Source organism: Canis aureus, chromosome 8 (genome assembly GCF_053574225.1).
Source record: "Canis aureus isolate CA01 chromosome 8, VMU_Caureus_v.1.0, whole genome shotgun sequence".
NCBI lineage: Eukaryota > Metazoa > Chordata > Mammalia > Carnivora > Canidae > Canis > Canis aureus.
The window spans coordinates 70,318,907-70,339,472 of NC_135618.1; the positions used below are offsets into that span (position 1 = coordinate 70,318,907).

At 54.3% G+C, this 20,566-nt stretch overlaps 1 protein-coding gene and 1 long non-coding RNA gene across 5 annotated transcripts; one reads left to right on the forward strand and one right to left on the reverse strand.

Annotated features, from left to right (window-relative positions):
* Positions 1–1,449: 1,449 nt before the first annotated feature.
* LOC144319675 (uncharacterized) lies at positions 1,450–6,795 on the reverse strand. Of its 2 annotated transcripts, XR_013385433.1 has the most exons (4): positions 6,516–6,795; positions 6,115–6,258; positions 4,983–5,191; positions 1,450–3,983 (listed from the first exon to the last, which is right to left on the reverse strand). It is a non-coding gene; the product is annotated as an uncharacterized LOC144319675 (long non-coding RNA). The 2 variants fall into 2 exon arrangements; XR_013385432.1 differs by lacking the exon at positions 6,115–6,258 and having other exon boundaries at positions 6,455–6,793.
* On the forward strand, positions 6,537–18,618 carry ORAI2 (ORAI calcium release-activated calcium modulator 2). 3 transcript variants are annotated; one of them, XM_077908133.1, is made up of 3 exons: positions 6,537–6,556; positions 10,355–10,592; positions 15,476–18,618. In XM_077908133.1, the coding sequence occupies exons 2-3, from the start codon at positions 10,368–10,370 to the stop codon at positions 16,013–16,015; spliced, it is 765 nt and encodes a 254-aa protein (XP_077764259.1). In that variant the 5' UTR covers positions 6,537–6,556; positions 10,355–10,367; the 3' UTR covers positions 16,016–18,618. The 3 variants fall into 3 exon arrangements, with proteins under 3 accessions (XP_077764259.1, XP_077764257.1, XP_077764258.1); XM_077908131.1 differs by lacking the exon at positions 6,537–6,556 and adding an exon at positions 6,932–7,100 and having other exon boundaries at positions 10,305–10,592; XM_077908132.1 differs by lacking the exon at positions 6,537–6,556 and adding an exon at positions 6,941–7,100.
* The last annotated feature ends 1,948 nt before the right edge of the window (positions 18,619–20,566 follow it).

Below are 20,566 nucleotides of genomic sequence, written 5' to 3' on the forward strand. Positions count from 1 at the left end.
CAGGTATTCCTGTTCTGATGCTACCTCTGCCCAGTGCACCTGGCCAATAGCTCAATGACAACGCAGAAGTGTGTGGGACGGGGGGTCAACGCTGGGACAGATAACAGGATGCTAGATTGGAGGTTTATGTTCTACACCTTTACTAGGTTTCAGAAGAGGATGTTTAGGTAGGAAATGTCTATAGCAATTTCTGGCAATTTTTAAGAGGCTGTCAGTACCTTGGGTTGAATGATGGTCTTCAGAGTATTGTTTGAGAAAAGGGAAGTTAGATGTCATCATTGAGAAGGGAGTGGAAGATAGAGAGACACCCCCCACCACCACCAAAAAAAGCCATGATGGGAAGTTAATCATTCAGTAATGCCCTCATTAATTGGCTCATGGGTGGGGGTAAATCTGGGCTTGATCCACAAAGGTGTGCATGACTTGGTTGTCTCAGGAAACCTCATGTAGAAGAACTCTGATTGACTCTGTTCACTTACTTGCTCCCCACATTTTTATTGAGCACTTCATGAGACACCCTTGTGCCCGCCAAAGTTATTTGTACTAGAATATTCTGTCCTTTAATCAGATGTTCCTCATAGGTTTACCAAACAAGATTTATACACACAGAGCAGTATGGAAATTTGCCCAGGTCACCCAGCAAGTAAGTGGCAGAGCTGACATTTGAACCCCAGCACTGTGACTCCCAGAATCCTCCCAGAATTCCAGCCCCTGCACCATAATGCTGTGCTGCTCTAGGGAGAAGCTGTGTGTAGCCTGGACCTGGTAGGGAGAGAGGCCCAGGGCATCTCTTTTGGTGCCAGAGCTTTAGGCTGAAGGCCATTTATTGTTCCTAAGCTCTCCATTTGTGAATTCACCTGTTCACTAACACCTGTAACCCCAAGATGAGTACTTGTAATTTTGAGGTCATCTGCAGACATGCACAGAGTGGTAAAAAATGCATTGTTTCCAGCTGAGTTCAAACAAGGCAATGCTCTACCTTCCTGCTCAGCTCATGTGTCTATTTAATGGCAGATTTTTTGCATTTTTTGCTTTATCTTTTTTTTTTTTTTTTTTTTTTTAAATTTATGATAGAGAGAGGCAGAGACACAGGCAGAGGGAGAAGCAGGCTCCATGCACTGGGAGCCCGACGTGGGATTCGATCCTGGGGCTCCAGGATCACGCCCTGGGCCAAAGGCAGGTGCCAAACTGCTGTGCCACCCAGGGATCCCCATTTTTTGCTTTTTCCTTGATGATTTTGCCATTTTTAAAATGGCCCCAAAGCATAGTACTCAAAGTACTGTCTAGTGTCGTAAACACAAGACCAGATGTGCCTTAGATAAGCTTCGTTCAGGCATGAGTTACAGTGCTGTTGGCTGCGAGTTTGTCATTAATGAATCAATACATATTAACACAAGTGTTTTTATTTTTTCTTTAAGATTTTATTTTTAAGTAATCTACACTCCAACGTGGGGCTCAAACTCAACCTCAAGATCAAGAGTTGCATACTCAAGGTGGCTAGCAACTCTAGCCTAGGTGGCTCAGTAGGTTAAGCGTCCAACTCTTTTTTTTTTTTTTCCAACTCTTGATTTCAACTCAGGTCATGATCTCAGGGTCAGAGGATCAAGCCCTGTGCCAGGCTCCGCACTGAGTGTGGAGTCTGCTTGAGACTCTCCCATTCCTCAGCCCCTCTCCCCCAAATAAAACTAAATAAATAAAAGAGTTGCTTGCTCCACCAACTGAGCCAGCCAGGTGCCCCCAACTAAAGTGTTTCTAAACAAAAATAAAACAAGGTTACGTGCTGATCGGGTGATGTGACTGGGGGAGGAAACAACCCTATTTCCTCAAGCAGCGATGGTTCACTATTCACTAATCAATACTCAGGGCCCTGTGACTTTACAGAACATAACTACCATGAATAATGAGAACCAACTGTGTGCGTGTGTTTGGAGAGTGAGGGAACGTGCATGAGCAAGCCTAGGCTTCCAGAGAGCAGTGTTTCCTAAAGCAAAGACATACTTTGTGCTGTATTACCTGTGTGATTGGGACTTTACCTCACCTGGGGGATCAGGAACTGGACTCCCCAGTCCGACTTGGAATGTAGGACCATAGCAGTCACATGGGAAACAGCACTCCCCACCTCTCCTTAGGTCTTCCCTAATATATTCATCCTCTACCATCTAAAAGATGCTTTTACATGTCCTTTCTTGGCCTTCTTCCCCCTCAGCAAGAAATTGTCTCCCAGAGCAGAGAGAAAGCAGAAGTTCAGGCCAAGCCCTCCTGCCCCACCACATGCACTGCCAGGCTTGCCCTGCAAACACCGTGCCTGGTGCGCCCCCTCCCTCCCAGCTGCAAGCAGCTCTGCTGTCTCCCATTTGTGACAACAGAGCAAAGGCCTGCTCCAGGCTCTCCTGCAAACTACCACCCCATTTATCTCCTCCCTTCTCAGCTGAACTCCCAAAGAGTTCTGTGTTTGCTTCCACCTCTCCCAAGTTTTCATCCCCATCATTCCACTGAAAGCTTTCAATTTGGCCACATCCAGGGCCTGGGAGCATCTGTACAGTTTAGAAACCTAAACCCTTAGCATCCCTGACAGTACTGCTTCCTGCCTTTCTGCCTTTCCCTGGTTTGCTTCTCTGCTCAAATTCTAAATGTTAGGGTGACCCAGTGCACTGCCTTTTATGGTCAGCACTCAGGCCCCAAGGAGATCTGAATCTAACCCATGGCTTTAAATACCACCCTCACCGATGTCTTCTGAATTTTTTTTTAAAAACTTTTTTTTTTTTAAGATTTTATTTATTTATTCATGAGAGACACACAGAGAGATGCAGAGACACAGGCAGAAGGAGAGGCAGGCTCCATGCAGGAAGCCCGATGTGGAACTTGATCTCCAGGATCACACCCCAGGCCAAAGGTGGCGCTAAGCCGCTGAGCCACCCGGGCTGCCCCTGTCTTCTGAATTTGTGCCTTTGGCTTCCCTTTGGAACCTCCGCCTCTGCCTGGGTCCATGCCCCACTATCCTCACTCCTGCTCTGCCTCTTCCTGTGCTGTCAGGCCTTGGCTTTCCACCTACCTGGTTGTGTTTCGTTGTCTTCCTAGCACGCATCCCTTGTTTACTGGTCTGCACCCTGCCACACCAGCATCCCTCACATCCCCACTCAACTCTGAGCATCACCAGAGCAAGGACCTGCCTGTCCTGTTCTCTTGCTGTACCTCTAGTGCCTGCACGGTGCTTGGGACATCACAGGTGCTGAGTGATGTCCAGGTAGGTGACTGAGCAAATCTCAGTGCCTGAAAGCGAACAGGGAAGTCGCTCATACCCGAAAAACAGCCTGTAGCAGGAAGAGTCTGGGCAGGTGTACGCAAGACAGATGCGATGCTCCAGGCAGCAGCAGAGCCTGCCTCAGACATCCAGGCTCCCTGGCCACATCCCAGAGGCCGTCTCCTCGCAACTCAGACATTTCAGACAGGGCCCCTCCCTCGCCCCACCACAGCTTCTGCCACAGGCACCCCCACACCTTCAGAAACACTGGTTTGGAACCTGTTGAGCGCTGTTACTAGTTCAAGTTTCCTTTCCATTTTCAGCATGTATCTTTTTGGAAAAACAAATTATTCAATTGAGTTAGAGTGAGGTTTTGTTGACTTTCAGAAATAGGAATATAACTAAATCCGCTTGCAGACTGCTTGGAAAGCGAACTGGAAGGGCACCGTAACCTCCGGCGGTGTGGGAAACAGGTGTGCCTTCTCCCTGTGGAAGCTCGTTCATGTCTACTGTTTGGCACACTTGACTCAAGTGAGCTACAATTACCATATTTTAATATATTTCAGTAAAGAGAACACCCTGGGGCAGGTCCCGAGACCTGGATTCAATTATTCCATAGAATATAGCAGATGTTTGTTGAACAGGACCAAAAACTTAATCTGAAGGATTCCTAAGTGTACTTGGCTCAGCAATGGGATGATGGTGAGCAAGATGTAGACCTTGCCTTGAAGGAGCTCCAGATCTGATAAGAGACACAGACAAGAGAAAGGTCATTGTGATGGTGCGTAGCACTGGGTACAGTATGGCAGCATGTGACCCAGGCCTCCGGGGTACGGATAGGGCTGGGCTGAGCTCCGGGGTTGCTCATAGCAGTTCTAAGAAAGCAAGTGGAGTAAGGATTAGTAGCAGATGTCCTGTCATGGCCTGGATTACTAGGTTAAGGGAACTGGAGGGAAAACTGAAGGGTGGGGTGGGGGACTGGGGGGGGGGGGCGTGAAGAGATGGGGATTTTTCCACCTTACAGTGCAGAGATTAGATGGGAAGGGGACAAGCTTTTGCAGGAATGCAGAGCAGAGGTGACGAGGGCCTGAACTAGTGAGAGACCCGTGGGACCAGGGAGAAACAGGAGAATTTATAGGACTGGATGCGTTCGGGAGGAATCAGGAATGACAGCAGCAGATCTGTAATGCCAAGACCGGTGATCCAGGAGGTGGAGCAGGCAAGTGAGGAAAGATTAATTCAGCTGGGAGTGTTGCAAGCGGGAGGGTGGGGGGGTGCTGGGGACATGCCCTGCCAGGCTGCGGGGGATCTGGGCTGGAGGTGACCATTTGGGGTCAACAGGCTCCTTGAAACAAGGGGAGTGGGTGGGACCCCCTGGGGAGGGTAGTGGAGAAACACATCTAGGGTACAGCAGAGGGGGGGCCTGCACAGGTTAGTGAGGTCACCAGAACAAGGACAGAGTCGTTTCTGGATGAAAGGACACGGCTGAACTCTGTCCTGGAGTTAGCATCACAGTGGCAGTGTGCTGTAGAGGGCCGGGAAGGAAGTGGTGATGACAGCTCGCTTGAAGAGAGTGGTGTGAGGTGGCAGAAGGCGGTGGCAGGAGAGGTCGGAAGGAGTGGGGCTGAGTGGGAGGGGAGGCTGGGCGTGTCTCAGCACAGGCTGGCAGTGGAGTAAGAAAGGGTCAGGAAGTGGGAGGTGTGAATTTAAGATCTCCTAAAGAGCAGTGACAAGGACTAACCATAGGAGTCAACGGCCAAGGGGGCCGAACTGTCGGGACTGGCTACATTGGCCAGAGCAGCTGAGCAGCCATCCTGAATAAGAAGACCCAGGGAGGAGGGAAGCAGGGGCCACGGTCTTCACTGCAGGAGAGTGTGCATTGATGGGAAGATCAGAGCTCAACCGGCCCCTCCAGTGCCTTGGAGAATTGGGTGATTTTCAAGCTGAGGCCTAAGAAGAGGGAGCAACTTGCTGTGGCCAAACTACTCGGGAAATCACAGCCCGGGGAGTATCACCCAGACATGCTGGGTGGCTGGTACCCATGGGTCTTGCCCGACCCTCCTTCTCTGTGTAGCTGTGCACCTGAGGGGCCCTCCAACTAATCCTATTCTAACTGTTCCTCTCTGTTCAGCATAGTGCTAGCACCTTCCTTAATCTTCTGGGAGGAAAAAAAAAAAGCCATTTTCTGTGTTTGGTTAGGAAACCAGCTCCTAAAAGCACTGGTGATGATGACTTAGATTTTGCTTCTGTCTGGGCATGCTCGATAAGTGTGCTTGGGGGTGGAGGCACCACTGACTGGCACCAGAAGCTTTCTGAAAGATGTGCAGTCAGACTCCAACGGTGAAAACTGAAGCAAGCGATTCTGTTGTGGAAAGAATGGTCATGTATGATGCAATGACTAGTTTACAAAGGGTTTCTTCCTGTTTTCCAGATCATTTTACAAAGAGCTGTTGGTTTTGAGAATTTTGTCCCCTGAAATTCAAATGATCCCTTTCCTATACCCATCTATTTGTGTGTGTGTGTGTGTGTGTGTGTGTGTGTTGGGCGGAGGGTGAGTAATCAGACCCTGGGATTTTCCTATGCTGTGGTCTGTTTTTAAATGTCTTCCTGAATTAAAAGGTCTCATTCTGGCTCTCAGCAATGGCCTCTGAAATATATCTTGAGAGAGAAATGGATTTGGCCTGACATCCTTCCCCTCCCCTAACAGTTGTCAGAAAACTTGGACTGCTTGACACGAGTGGAATTTTTCTTTCCTTTAGATAAATGTGTCACTGTCGGATAGCGTTGTGACAGATGGAAAAATCCTATGTAGGGCACAGGGGAAGGACTGTGAGGGGCGGTCCGGCACGGGTCTTGCTATGAACCCATCTCACCTCTTAATTACTCGTATGCACTTCCTGAAAGAATGTTCCTGTTTGAGTGTCTCAGTAGAGGAGCTCGGGGGACGCCCATCAGGGGCCCAGCGAGCTGCAGCCGCGCTCGGACCCCGCGTGTCCACTTGGGCCTGTGGGTGGGGGCTGCGGACCAGGCGACCACCTGACCAGTTCCCGCCTGCTCCACCCCGCGCCACCGTCCACCCGGCAAATGGGTGTAGCTTTCCCCACTCCAGCCCCCTCACCCCGCCCGCCCTGCGGCCTGACAATGGGACACCTGTTCCCTCTCCCCGCCCCTCCTACTGGCCACGGCTGGTCCTGGGCATCGTCTGGGGCTCACCCCGGAGACTCCGTGCTCTCCCTCTGTGCTGAGACTCCCACACAAACCGAGCGGGGCTCACCCTGCCCTCGGCCTGTTGTCCAGGGAAAGCGCAGCCGCAAGGTTTGCCGGCGCCCCCGCGGGAGAAGGAGGGGGCTGGTGAGCGCGAGGGATGCCCAGGCTTCCGGCCCCTTCGCCGCGCGCCAACCCGGGCTCCCGGGGCCCACGGCGCGCCCAGGAACCGGAGAGATGCGCACGTCTGGCGGCTCCTGCCCCCCGGCGTCCGGCCCGGGCGGTCCAGGCTAGGGCCGGTCCACGCCGCGGGGCCCCCAGGATGGGCCGCGAGCGCCGCCCCGCCCTCCCCTCCCCTCCCTCCCGGCCTGCCGGGTCACGTGGCTCGTGGCGCCCCCACGGGCCAACCACGTGACGGCGGCGCGCCGTTGCCTTGGCAGCGGCTGCGGTGGCCCGCGGGGGCGGGGCGGCCGGCGGGGGCGGGGCCGGGGGAACCCGGCGGGACGCGCGGAAGGAGGGAGGGGGCCGCGCTCAGCGCCCCGGCCGGGCCGCGGGGCCGCAGGGCAGCACGGCCACACCGCCTGCCGCAAGCCCGAGCCGGAGCCGAGCCGGAGCCGAGCCGGAGCCGAGCCGGGCGAGCGGGCGGGGCAGCTCGGTGAGTGCTCGCCGTGGGGGGTTGGCGGGGCGTGGGGGGCACCCCGCCCTGCTAGGGGACCGGAATTGCACCGGGAGACTCGACGAGGGGAGGGGATGGGCTTTCTGTTGGGCCAGCTTGGGATGGGGCGGCCGCGGGGTCGGAGGGTGGCCAGGTGGCCGCAACGCTGCAGGGTCCAGGGTCCCCGGGCGGGTGCGGCGCTGAGGAGGCGCTGAGATCCGGGACGGAGGGCGGGGGCGGGGGCGGGGGCGGGGGCCTAGTGCTGGTCCTGCGGCTACCGAGGCTTCCCTAGGGGAAGGGGCAGAGATGCAGGTGGATGCCCCCGGGAACCCGCCCCGTGGGGGCTGCGGGGGGCCCTCCCCGCGCGGCTGTGACAAAGACAGAGTCAGGAACAGACTCGCCATTGCTCGTGCCCCAGATGTGTAAAGGAAGTTAAGACAGGCAAACCCCAAAACTGTCCCCTGGAACTGTTTCAGACAGGCCTGCCAAGGAGAGCAGCTCGTCTTCAGAGAGCCACCGTTATTCTCCAGGAGCCTTTTTCTGTGACTGCCCCTTATATATAAAAAACAAAAAAACCCTTCAAAGCTCAGGCAGGAGAGCACCTTTTGGAGCCTCTGCCACCTGACAGAAATGTCGATTTCCATCTTGCCCCACCCCAGCCCCTACTCCATCCGGAGTGTGAGGACGGGACTCTGCCTCTCCCTGGGGTAGGGGGAGGAGGACTGGCACAAGGTGGGACCCTGGGGCTGGGACGTTGGGATGGATATGAATCCCGTCCAGGCTGCTCCCTCAGCAGGAAGTGGCCTCTCTATCTCCAGGACCCAGAGGCCTCCTCAGGACCCAGGCTCCCAGCAGCACACAGCCCGCCCTTCTTTCCATTCCCTGCCACTCTGAGGACATCTGCAGGCCCGAGACTGCCTGGCCACTGCCCAGAGGCCTCCCTGTCTGCTCTCCAATGTCAGCCCTGCCCACGCCCACTGATGGTCCTTGGGCTTTCCTCTTCTTCACCCCACACATGCCTTTACCTCTTTGGAGGCTCCCAGGCCCTCCTGTCCCTTAGCCACCATTTCAGCAGTCACCGAGACCAGCCTGACCCCAGGCTGCCCCCTTCACTGTTCCTTCAAAGCCCCTGCAGCCCGGCCCCTCCAGGGAGCCCAGCACAGTCATACTCATACTGCCTGGGCTGCCCCCGGCCCCCCACCTCCCCACATCCTGCCTTCCACCCACATTTCCCTGACCCCCTCTGCAGCCAGCCTTCTGTCATGTTCCCTTGCCTCTTGGAACCCTCCCATGCAGGCAGCCTCTCTTCTTTGAGGGAGGGCCCCTCTTTGCCGGTGCTGCCTTTACTACTAACGTCCTCGTCCCCTCTCCTTGCTCCCCAGTAAGGACATCTCCCTTCCCGAGGCTGAGGCAGCCACCCCCTCCTCTGCTCCCTTGGCTCTCACACCCTCTTCACTAAAGCAGCATTTAGCTCAATAGGTGAGAATCGCCCCCTTAAATTGCTCCCCCATTGGGCAGAGTTCCTTGGAGGGACTCATAGGATCCTCACCATTTTCGTCGTTGATGCCTAAGTAACAAACGCAGCCTGACCTGAGATCCCAGTGAGCATCTGTGCGATGGAGGTTGGAGGAGGGATTCTCTGAGGGGGCAAAGGTTGTGCCTTCCACCCATCCACACGGCCATATGCTGTCCTCCTCATACCTGTCGGCTCACCTTTGTTACATATGGGAAAAGAAAAAAGGAAAAGTGAATTTCCAGATGATGGCATTCTAAATTATTTGGAGTTAACTGATGGATTAGTGAGCAGCGTATCTCTTAATTCTCCCCAAGGGAAGGGATGTTTCAGTGATTGAAGTGCGTGAAAGCAGTGGTGCTGGCTGCAGACACGGGGAAGGGGCAGTGACCAAGGCTCCCAAGTCGACATTCCTAGACATGACCTAGTAATTGGTATCCCCTGGCAGAAATAGAATACAGAACTGTTCCCCAGGGTCCTGTTGGTCAGTAAAAGCTGTACCTCTGCAGCCTGGCAGAGAGCAAAGAGGAAGGCACCCCAAAGAGAGAGCTTTTCCCCAACTGCAGGATCTCCCCATAGAACCTTTTTTAGAGATTGTCATGGGTGGATCAAATCTGGCACATCTCCACAGCCACTGACCATGGGAAGCATCCCTTACCCCCCCACCCCCGCCATGCTCCCTGGGATCTAGGAACACTGATCTGCTCTTAATAGCCTTAAGTAGGCTTTTCATGGGGCCTATGCGGGCCTGAACGTACAAGTTAATATCTGATGCCAAGTGAGCTGTGAGGTGCCTGTGCCCTTGAAGTCTGCCCTACAGATTAATTAGAGCCGATCCGGGCATGCTGCTGCATGGGCCAGCCCCTTGGGCCACATGAAACCGCCAATCCCCGATTTGGATTAGTGGAGATTTGGGTTTAAATTCACAAATCTTGACAGATTGGCCCTTCTGATCTTTATTCTGTGTTACTGTCAAACCAGGTATCTACCTGGGATGACTGCAGACGTCTGTAGCCTCCATTTCTCCGTCAAATGTGCTCCTCTCGGTGGATTTGGTTTTTCCTTTTGCTCACAGTTTCCATTACAGCCTGGATGTGGCTTTCCTTTAGTTACGTAAACCAAGTATTTCTGGGGGTGAACTTCACTGATTAAAATCTAAGTTGGATTTGAGACCCTGCTTGGAAATGTGTTTTTCGTGACTGGCACTTGGGCATGAGAAGCAGTTATTTTGTTTAAGTGTCTTGTGAGGGTAGGGATGTCCCCACTGGAAGATGCCCAGGGTCGGAGAGTTCAGATGTGCTCAGGGTCACACAGTAGGATCAAATCCGGGCTTGGCAACTAGATCCTAGGATCTTGCTGTAACTCCCTGTTCCCTGAAGATAGGGGACAAATTGGAGGATTCGTTCGGTGCTTTTGGCTAACATTGGAGTTCCATTCACCCACAAGGCACACTTGCTTGGAGCCTTTCTGATATAGGATGGAAGGCTGGATTATTAGCTTTGTGGAGACACGATGGATAGTGACCAGGTCGGGGGGTTACTAGAAATGCATTCCTGGCCCTCCTCCCCAGCAGAGGTTCCCCACAATCCTTTGCAGGGCTCAGGGTGCATCATACTCACACCACCTCTGGTGTAGGGTGTATACAGCAGGTCCCAGAGAAAGTTAACTTGCCTGGCTTCTGGCCCTTCCAGGTCTCGGGAACCCTCTGGGATGCCTAAGAGTGTTTCTCTCCTGCCCCCAGCCTGGCTCCCACCATGAGCGCCGAGCTCAACGTGCCTGTGGACCCCTCCACTCCTGCCTGCTCTGAACCGGGCCACAAGGGCATGGATTACCGAGACTGGGTGCGCCGCAGCTACCTGGAACTGGTCACTTCCAACCACCACTCTGTGCAGGCCCTGTCCTGGAGGAAACTTTACCTGAGCAGAGCCAAGCTGAAAGCCTCCAGCCGGACCTCTGCCCTCCTCTCAGGCTTCGCCATGGTGAGTGTAGACACGTGGTGGGGCCTGCCACCTGCAAAGTGGGCTTCTGCTGTCGCCACCCCGTGATGCTTCAGGGAGCAAAGCACTCCCTCTAGGCCCTACTGGCTGCAAGGATGGACCCTTAGAAGGTACCCCCCAGCTCAGCACCTGCGAGGAGGGCTTCTCCGTCAACTGGAGGGGTTGTCTAGGGGCCCAGGAGAGTCCCCAAGCCCCAGAGGCCCCAGGATGTCCCCTTCTGACATTCCCACAAAGCAGTTACCTGGCAGGGAAGTTGAGAGCAATTGAAATAGCTTCAGTGAGGCAGCCCGGTGGTGCAGCGGTTTGGCGCCGCCTGCAGCCTGAGGTGTGATCCTGGAGACCAGGGATCGAGTCCCACATCGGGCTACCTGCATGGAGCCTGCTTCTCCCTCTGCCTGTGTCTCTGCCTCTCTCTCTGTGTGTCTATGAATAAATAAATAAAATCTTAAAAAAAAAAAAAAAAGAAATAGCTTCAGTGTAAAGGAGGAAGGTCCCCATGTCTGCCCCATCCCGGGTACCACCAAACAAGAGTTTGGAAATCTGAAGGATTTGAGTAGTACCGTGGGATGGATTGGGGTTTGCTCAGGGTAGCCCAGCTCAGGATGCCAGTGCCCCTCAAATGTGACCTCTTAGTGATGAAGCAGAGCCTCTGGCCTGACTCCTTCCTGGCTGCCAGGCCGCAGCTTTCCTTGAGTCACTCCCCAGGACAAGAGTCAGTCTCGAGCAGAAGCACGTGCCCTGAGAAGGGCCATGTCACCTGTTGGCTTCAACGCCCTGACCCACATCCCTTCAGGGGATTGTGCCAGAGGCTGAAGATGCCAGGATTCTGAGTGAGAACAACAGGGTGACCACCCCTCTTTCTCTGTTGTTGTATGCTGTGTCTCTCGGGTAGAAATACTTTTTTTTTTCTGTAATGTAAAAAGCGATTGTTATTTTGCCGAAGCCCAGATTGGAGACAGAAAATAAGCTATCAGAGTGACCACGGTGGCTGGGGCCTGCTCACCCATTGGTACAGGCCACCCTTGGAAAACCAAGAGCCTGCGTAGTCAGGGTGTGCAGAGGTCACAAGCTTAGAGGCAATAAGTCTGGGTTGAGGTCTGTAGTTTAAAGCAAAGGCTTTATTTAGGTGTTACGTGGTATTGATTTACTTATTTTTAACATCAAAAGGGTATGATTATATGGTGCACAACTGTGGCTTATGGTGATTTTCTTCCCGTGGTTTCCATCTCATGCAGAAGACAGAATGGTTTCTCAAGCTTAATTTGAAGGAATAGGTGTGAGAAGTATCAAACGTCACTATAAAAATGAGACCTTGTTTTCTGCACCACAGAATTACAGGATTGCATTGTCTGTCTGGCCTGCTCTTATTATTTTTGTGACTCTGGAAAACAAATCATGGGGAGTATCTCATGACCTGATGCAGTAAGACAGTTTCCTTTGTGTGTGGGGCCCAGGTCTTGGAAGTCACTTCTTGTCTGCAGCTGTCTGTTTAGACCCTTGCCTTCCAAGCATTTGGATCTCCAGACTTAGAGAAGCTTCACTGTTTTCCCAGCCAACAAAAGGGGAAGCCCCGATTGGAACCTCCAAAACTATTCATTTAAAATTGGAAAACAAGCCCCGTTCATCAGATTGTAAAACAAAGAGTGAATTCTGGAGGACTAGTTGAAACTTAGTGGCAGCCCGCAGGGTTGTGGTCTTAGAATGAAAATAGTGACCACAGGGGCATCTGCATGGCTCAGCTGTGAAGCGTCTGCCTTCAGATCTCAGGGTGCTGGGATCGAGCCCCGCATTGGGCTCCCTGCTCACTGGGGAACCTGCTTCCCCCTCTGCCTCTGCCCTTCCACCTGCTTGTGCACGTGCACGCTCTCTCTCTCTCAAATAAATAAGCCTTTTAAAAGAAAGGAAGAAATAGTGACCACAGAGTGCAGAGTCCATCCCTTGCTTGGCAATGGTGGTCACAGTTGCCATAATAATTCATTTCTTCAGCATTTATGGATTGTCTCCTCTACCAGCTCCCTTGAGTAGTCCGAGATACATTTCAGAAGCTGTGCAGTGCCCTCACCTTCTCTTCTAGAGGGTTCCTCTCGGGGAGGCTGCCACAGCCTAGTACACACCAGAGATGCAGCCGTAACAGGGAAAACTGGAAAGCCGTAGAAACAGCGTGGGCATGAAGACCAGGGGTGGGGAAAGCAACAGCTCGCCCACTTGACTAGAGTAACTCGCTGCCAGTAGGCCAGGTAATGATTCAGATGGTGGCACAGCTTGGGAGAAACCAGACACATACAGACAGATCGTCCGATGGCGTTCCAGCCACAGACACCGTGGCCGACCAAGGGGCAGGAACGAGAAGCAATGAAAACAGGCACTTTGCTCCGTGGAGCCTCTCCCTTCATGTTATGTATCCCCTAATTAGAATTGCAGAGCTGTCCTTTGGTCCAACAGCAAGCACTTATGCCCAGCCTTGAGCCTGTTTCTTCATGTTTATCGTTCTGCGAACACACAGAACCAGTGATCCGAGGCCTCCTCATAAAACCTTTGCATAAACACACTGAAAAGGCCTTTGGCCTTTTCTCTCCTGAAGGGTGACCAAAACCATTTTTTCTGCTGTAGGCCTTTTAATTATCTTTGCTTACCTCTGTGCCCTCTGTGGTTTACAACCTCCTTCGACTGAGCCATGTCCTTTGTGGTAACAAGAGCCTGCTCAGGCCACAAGGGCACTGAAAAAAGAGCGCCCCTCAGCCTGTGTGGTAGGGCGACTCTCTGTATGGAGCACTCATCACTTCTGAGTTTCTGTTCAGCTGTGGTCCACTAGGACTGCCGTGTCTTCTTTTTACCTACCCAATGTTCCATCTCTGCTGAGAGGATGCGTCTCTCACTCTAGAAGGTGGTAGTTGCTACAAGTAGCGAAATCTTTCTTGTAAAATTTTAAAAATGGGATGTCTTAGGTCTAAGAAGCAAACAGTGGGTAGAAAAACCTTCTTCTGGCTTCTTTCTGCCTTCCCATCCTCCTTCCTTGACTGATCTGGTTTCTTACCTCTGGGTACCCGGAGCCCCAGAGTCCTTGCGAGGCCTAGACTGAACCATCCAGGGAAGTCCACAGTGCTGGGTGGGGAGTGGTGGGGGGGTGCCAGGGCACAGTGGGAGCCAGTCTCCATGGACCAGGTCTCCCCTGGGGGAGGCAAGGCAGGAGCATGCTTCCTAGTCTGTGGTTTGAAAACCCCTTAGAGGGACTCCTGGGTGGCTCAGCGATTGAGCATCTGCTTTCCGCCCAGGTGTGATCCTGGAGTCGCGTGATCCTGGAGTTCTGGGATCAAGTCCCATGTTGGGCTCCCTGCATGGAGCCTGCTTCTCTCTGCCTGTGTCTGTGCCTCTTTCTCTGTGTCTCTCATGAATAAATAAATAAATAAAATCTTTAAAAAAAAAAAAAAGAAAGAAAAAGAAAGCAAGCCCCTCAGAAAGGCTTGCAGTGAGTAGATCCTGCCTTGCTGGCTATTCATTGCCACAGAGATAGGCTGGGGCTTCTGGTTCCCCCTGTGGATCTTTTTTCCTTTTATTTTAAAAGAATTATTTATTTATTAGAGAGAGAAGGAGAGAGAGAGAGAGAGAGCACACCCGAGTAGGGGGAGGGGTACCGGGAGGAGGAGAGAATCTCAAGTAGACTCCCCTGATCAGAGCCTGGATGCAGGGCTCAATCTCATGATACTGAGATCATGACCTGAGCAGAAACTAGGAGTCAGACACTTAACCGACTATACCACCCAGGTGCCCATTTACCTTTTATTTAAAACTAGTTTTTGGGATGCCTGGCTGGCTCAGTCAATAAGACATGTGACTCATGATCTTGGGGTTGTGAGTTAAAAAATTTTTTTATTGTTTAAAATTTTTTTTCTTAAATTTTATTTATTTAACAGTAAGAGAGAGAGAGAGAGAGAGACAAGCAAGGGAGCTGCAGAGGGAGAGGGGGAAGCAGGCTCTCCACTGAGCAGGGGACTAGTGCAGGACTCGATCCCAGGACTCTGGGATCATGACCTGAGCCAAAGGCAGACGCTCAACTGACTGAGCCACCCAGGCGCCTCTGAAAAAGTCTTTTAGTTAAGAAAAAAAATGATAAAAAGTTTTTATTTTATCAAAGTTAATACATGCTTACAGTTTACAAAGGAAAGAGTGCAGGGAGGCTGATAAGCAGCCCCACCCCCTGCCCAGGGGCAGCGCCTCCAGGCCCCTGCTTTCTGAATAACTTTCTCCAGACTGCTGTTTCTAGATTTATCCATTTCTGGACTTAGCTATTGGCGTTGGCTTCCTGTGACTGCGGTGATGACTCAGCTCTTTGCCCAGCCCAGCCCCCTCCCCCAACCCCCACCACCACCCCCACCACCTATGCCCTCATTCCTGTCACCATTCTTGGCATTCAGGATGCGGGTCCTCCCCGGGGCGTCTGGTCTCCACTGCCAGGTATACCCGATGGTCCGTGTGAGGCTGTCCAGGTGTGCAGCTTGGGAGTCTGGGGGCCCCAGGAGCCCCCGTTACTACTTTTCTCTTGTTACCCTTTGAAAGATTAGTGTTTTATTTTTTGAAAAACAGCAGTTCGGTGGTGGAGCCCTGCTGATGCCAGCAGCCAAACCACTGGTTCCTGGCAAGCGTGGCCTTGGTCCTGGGTCAGCACTGGGAAGGCCCCTGGGAAGTGGGGTGAGCCCCCCCCCCCCCGTTCCCCACCCTCTGCTTTAATCTCTCCTGTACCTGCGAGATTCTTCCTTAGCAAGCTGTTCTTTAGCTCAGCAGAAAACAGAAGTTGAAGCGTGTGGACAGCGAGGCGGGCGCCCTGGTACCAGAGCACCTGGCTGAGCCCTGCCCACTGTGCGTTGCAGGTGGCCATGGTGGAGGTGCAGCTGGAGACGCAGTACCAGTACCCCAGGCCGCTGCTCATCGCCTTCAGCGCCTGCACCACGGTGCTGGTGGCCGTGCACCTCTTTGCCCTGCTCATCAGCACCTGCATCCTGCCCAACGTAGAGGCCGTGAGCAACATCCACAACCTCAACTCCATCAGCGAGTCGCCGCACGAGCGCATGCACCCCTACATCGAGCTGGCCTGGGGCTTCTCCACCGTGCTGGGCATCCTGCTCTTCCTGGCCGAGGTGGTGCTGCTCTGCTGGATCAAGTTCCTTCCCGTAGATGCGCGCCGCCAGCCCGGCCCCCCACCTGGCCCCGGTGGCCACACAGGCTGGCAAGCTGCCCTCGTGTCCACCATCATCATGGTGCCCGTGGGCCTCATCTTTGTGGTCTTCACCATCCACTTCTACCGCTCCCTGGTGCGCCACAAGACTGAGCGGCACAACCGTGAGATCGAAGAGCTGCACAAACTCAAGGTGCAGCTGGACGGGCATGAGCGCAGCCTGCAGGTCGTGTGAGGGCGTGGTGCCCCGGGCAGAGGCCAGTGCTGCCGCCACCATGGAGCCCACCAGGATTGACTGCCTGTCTGCCTCCCAGGAATAGCACCACTGTGACACTGCCACAGAGTTCGAGACCAAAGTCGTATCCCCTCCTCCCGTCTGAATTCCGGAACACCCGGCCCGGGTGATCCTCCCGCAGAAAATAGAAATTTGTAGTAAAAAGAGAGACTCGGTTGCTAAGAGCTTAGAGGGGGGAAAAAAAAAAGCCTGGGGCCTGGGGATTTCCTGCGGCAGGAGACCCGGCTCCAAGCAGCACATGGTTGTCACAGGCAATCTCAGCAACGTGGAACCAGCAGCCGGGAGAGTCGGGGGAGGGCTGAGAGTTTCAGAGAAGGGCTTGCCCTGTGACACCTGAGGTGGGTCTTGGGGCAGCAGGGGGGCCCACAGCTTGGCCTGGTGCTTCCCTACCCTGTCCTGGGGGGAATAGGTGACCAGGCTTCCAGGGGAGAGGCAGGAGCCTGGATCAAGTGTCTGCTTGGCAGGTGAGGGCAGTGCTCAGGCCCAGGGGGAGACTTTCAAGGGTGGAAGCCTGGCAGGGCTGGGGAGGCACGTCTGCAGGCATCCCGTGTGAGATGCCCACCTGAGGAGACTTTTAACTGAGGGGTGCTCTGAGGTACACCAGGCTCAAATTCCCTCTTCTAGCCAGCCTGGAACCCTGGTCACGTTGACCCAGCAAAGCCACCAGGTTGGGGAAAGGGCCCACAGTCCAGAGGCCTCTATCTTTGGGTTACAAGATGGCCTCTGAGCCCCAAGCAACTGCCCCTCCATGCTTCGGCTGCCAAAGGTACCTGCCTGTGACCCCAGGTGGCAGGAGGGCACAACCTGGGGGACTTTCTGTCTAGATGAGGCCTTTGGCCTGAGCTGGCCAAATGCAGCAACCACAGGGAGGACAACACCCCACATAACGCTCCCCTGCAGGGACCCGCAGTCTTCTCAGCCACATGCAGGGGCCCAGCTCACACATTTCCATGGCCATGTGCAGGGTGGGCTCAGATGTTCTCACTGGACCTGAGCTCAGGTTCTTGGGCTGTGCACATATATATGACAGCTCAGCCTATCGGTGAGCATGCCACACCCCGAGCTGCTTTTAAAAACCATGTTTACCACATCAGCCAGCAGCAGCCTTGAGAGGGAGCCTTTGTTTTCATTGTCATCAGGCGTCATGCTCTGATGGCACCTCTGTGGACTGCTCACTCTGTGGGGTCTGGGTTGCCTATGCCAAGAAATCCTGGCTAGCCTGGCTGCAGCTGCTGGGAACATGACATACTGTGGAGGTCATAAACCTTAACACATAACCAAAATGCCAACTGTCTGGGCTGTCTGGGAGCTGTGCCGGGAGTCACAGGTGTAAGTCGGGACATCATGGGAGCCTGGGCATCGGGTTCCCTGGAGCCAGACGAGAGCCTAGCACCTTTCTTGGGCATGTTCCTTGCCTTCTGCAGACCTCTGTCCTTGCTTGCTTGCTCTCTAGTGCATGTCTGTTCTTTCCTGGAGCTTCGCTGAAAAGGCTTGTCTGGCTTCTTATGTACTCGCTTTGTGTCCACGTCACTGTGAGACAGCCTCCCTGTGTCCTGGCAGGGACGAGACGGGCTGGCTCCTCTTCACAGCTGGGAGCGGGCAGCGGGCCCTTCCTCTCCCTGAGCCTTTTGAGAGGGGCTGTCTTGTGCCCCTGCCCCAAGTGTGCCAGACGTGCCAGGCTCCCCAGACTGGAAGGCACCCCCCAGTGCCAGCTGGGTGCCTGTTAATGCTTGCTCCGCAGGCAGCTCTTCCGGCCTCGCCGCACAGGGCTAGTGGCTGGGTTACCTGTGACGGTGCCACCTGGGTAGGAAAGACGCCGCATCTGTGTTTTTAACGCTGATTAGGAGAATGTAGTTCTTGTCCTCTTTGATCCAGAGTGATCTCCCAGCTCCCAGGGCACGGGGCAAGTGGAATTTGTGGGAACAGACAGGACCACGGGTCTGGGGACTGGCGGTCGGAGAAGAATCTCAGGGCAGCCCCGGAGCTTCGGGGGAGATGGAGGATCAGCTGCAGACAACTCAGCGGGGCAGGCTGGAGGGTGGGTGGAGAGACAGCAGGTTACAAGCTGGAAAGGGGGTTTCTGAAGGTTTAAGCCGATTGTGAAGGTTCCAGGCGCAGTGGCCACAGAGCGGAGGCACCGCGCACGCCACCCGGAGCCAGCGAGGGCTTGCCCTATTTTCCTCAGAGCAGAGCCTGCCTGGTGCTCAGGAAACAAGCGCCCGCAGATACGCTGAGGCCCTTTCCAAAGTGGAACACAGTCTCCATTTAGTACCTGACCAGAAGTTCCAAAACTCCGGCGTTTCTATTTTAGAAACTGCGAGGGCAGAATGTATTCTAGTGTCTTCTAGGAAAGTGTGTTGAGGCGAAATCTGTGTGAGTCTGAGTGCATCAGGGCTCGGCAGAAGTGGTTACCTGTCTCGTGCTGATTCATTCGTTATGTGTGACACTGGAGATCACATGTGGTGTGCACAACTCCTGTCCTGTGTGGGGGGTTTGAAAACAGTCACCCTGGATTGAACTGAATAAACCAGTGAAGCTGTGAAGCGCCCTCTCTGCTCTTGGCGGAGCGCCGTGGACAAAGGTGACAGGTGGAAGCCCCTGGCTCCTCCCCAGTGTCAGCGCATCCTGGAAGGCAGACTACTACTCCTGCAGCCCCTCCTGCCTCCTCCTGATTGCTGGTCACAGGCCTCAGGTCTTAACAAGCTTCCCAGGCAAGGGAGTGGACTTCTCTGGAGTGGGCTGGCAGGGTGCTTGGCCCCAGACATGCAGGGAGGCTCCCTCCAAGGGGGGCCCCGAGAGAATGGAGCATCTCTGCCTGCTGCTTCCCTTCCCCAGCGGGACTCTCTCTTTCTAGAAACACAGCAAGGGACAGCCCCACAGGTGGCTGAGTGCCAGCAGAGCCTGTCTGAACAGGATCAGCTTGAAGGTCCCCATACCCTCCAGGTGAGAAGCCACTGAAGCTCTAGTCCCGTGGTGCCTTCTTTATCCCAGGTACTTGTGGCGCTGGGGTCAGGACCGGGGTCCAGCCAGGCAGCAGGAATCCCTCCCTCAGCCTAGTGACACTCACAAGAAGCTGCCAGACATTCTGTTTTGTAACTGTTATCCATTGAGGCCCCCATCTAGGAAAGGATGTCTCTTATTATTTTTAACCTGCAGCACTTCAGCCTAAGAGGCTCCTAGGAATCAGGTATGCCAAGCAGCCGACACCACTGCATGGACAAGGCCTGCCAATCTGTTGTGGGGGGCACATGCCCCTCTGCTCAGGAGGAGCACATCCCAGAAGGTCTGGAGAAGGGCTGGGTTCAGCACAAAGCCCGTGTCGAGCAAGTCCACTCCACAGCCATTTCCCCAGCGAGTGCAGCCAAACCATACAAGGCTGTCTTGACTCACATGCCTCCTGAAGGTGGAGAGGTAGGGTCCACAGAGCCCTGGGTGGGGCCCCTTGGGGCAAGCGGCACAGGACGGCGCTGAGATTCTTCACTAGGCCCATTTACAACCTGCTGAACCCTCTTTCCAGCTCCTGGTGTCTGTGGGTCCCCCCCACAGTTACTGGGAACACAGTATAGACAGGTTCTACGTGAGCCTCAACAGGAATAACCCAGAGGATGCTCCCTAGACAGAGCTCAGCATCCTCCTGCCCAATGGGACCGCCTGGGCCTCCCTGCCCCCAGCTCCAAACAAATAAAGGCCCTGAGTTTCCTTACAGTCTTTCAGAGCAGGACAGGCTGAGTATCAGCTGAGCTCCCCTGACTGATTCTGAAAGGTGGTGCAGGAGGCCACCCTGAGTGGATACATCCACATTAGTACGTGCCTGTAAGGCCCATCTCTCCTCATAGTCAGAGACTGCCAGAGCATTAGGACAGAATGGTCTGCCCGCGTATCTGTTGTTCACGCAGAGCGAACTGCAACCTCAAACATTGTACCCCTCAGGCTGTGGCTGAACCACCCCAGCTGGGGCCTTGCCCAACGCCAACCTAGGTGGCGGCATGAGCAGTGGATGCTGAGGTGGGCACACTGAACCAGATGCTCTGCAGATTGTAGCTTCAAGGACAAAGTTGGGGCCACCAACTTGGCCGTGACATGATGCAGCATGTCCCAGTGTGTGCTCTGCGGACTGCATGGACCACGGCATGGAGTGGGGCCTGAGGTGCGCTCTGCAGGGCTGTAGGAGGGCCCCACTGTCAAATGTCTGCCAAGCACTGGGTGATGCTGTGGGGAGATGGGCTGCTTTGCCGAGCGGCTCTCCCGGCCTTCGTAGGCCTCTCCCCCACAGGTCTGGGTGTGCAGCATTTCCCAGACACACATGTCAGCACAGCATCTCACAGGCTCCACACACGGGTGCTCTAAGGCCCAGCCTGTCAGAGCATAGGCTCCCCACAGGCCCCCAAGAAGTAGGCCACCAGGCTTGCAAGCCCACCGAGCTGCTCATATGCAACAGGACTGGCTGGAGCTCCAGCCAGGCCTACATCTGAATGCCCAGTGAGGGCCCCA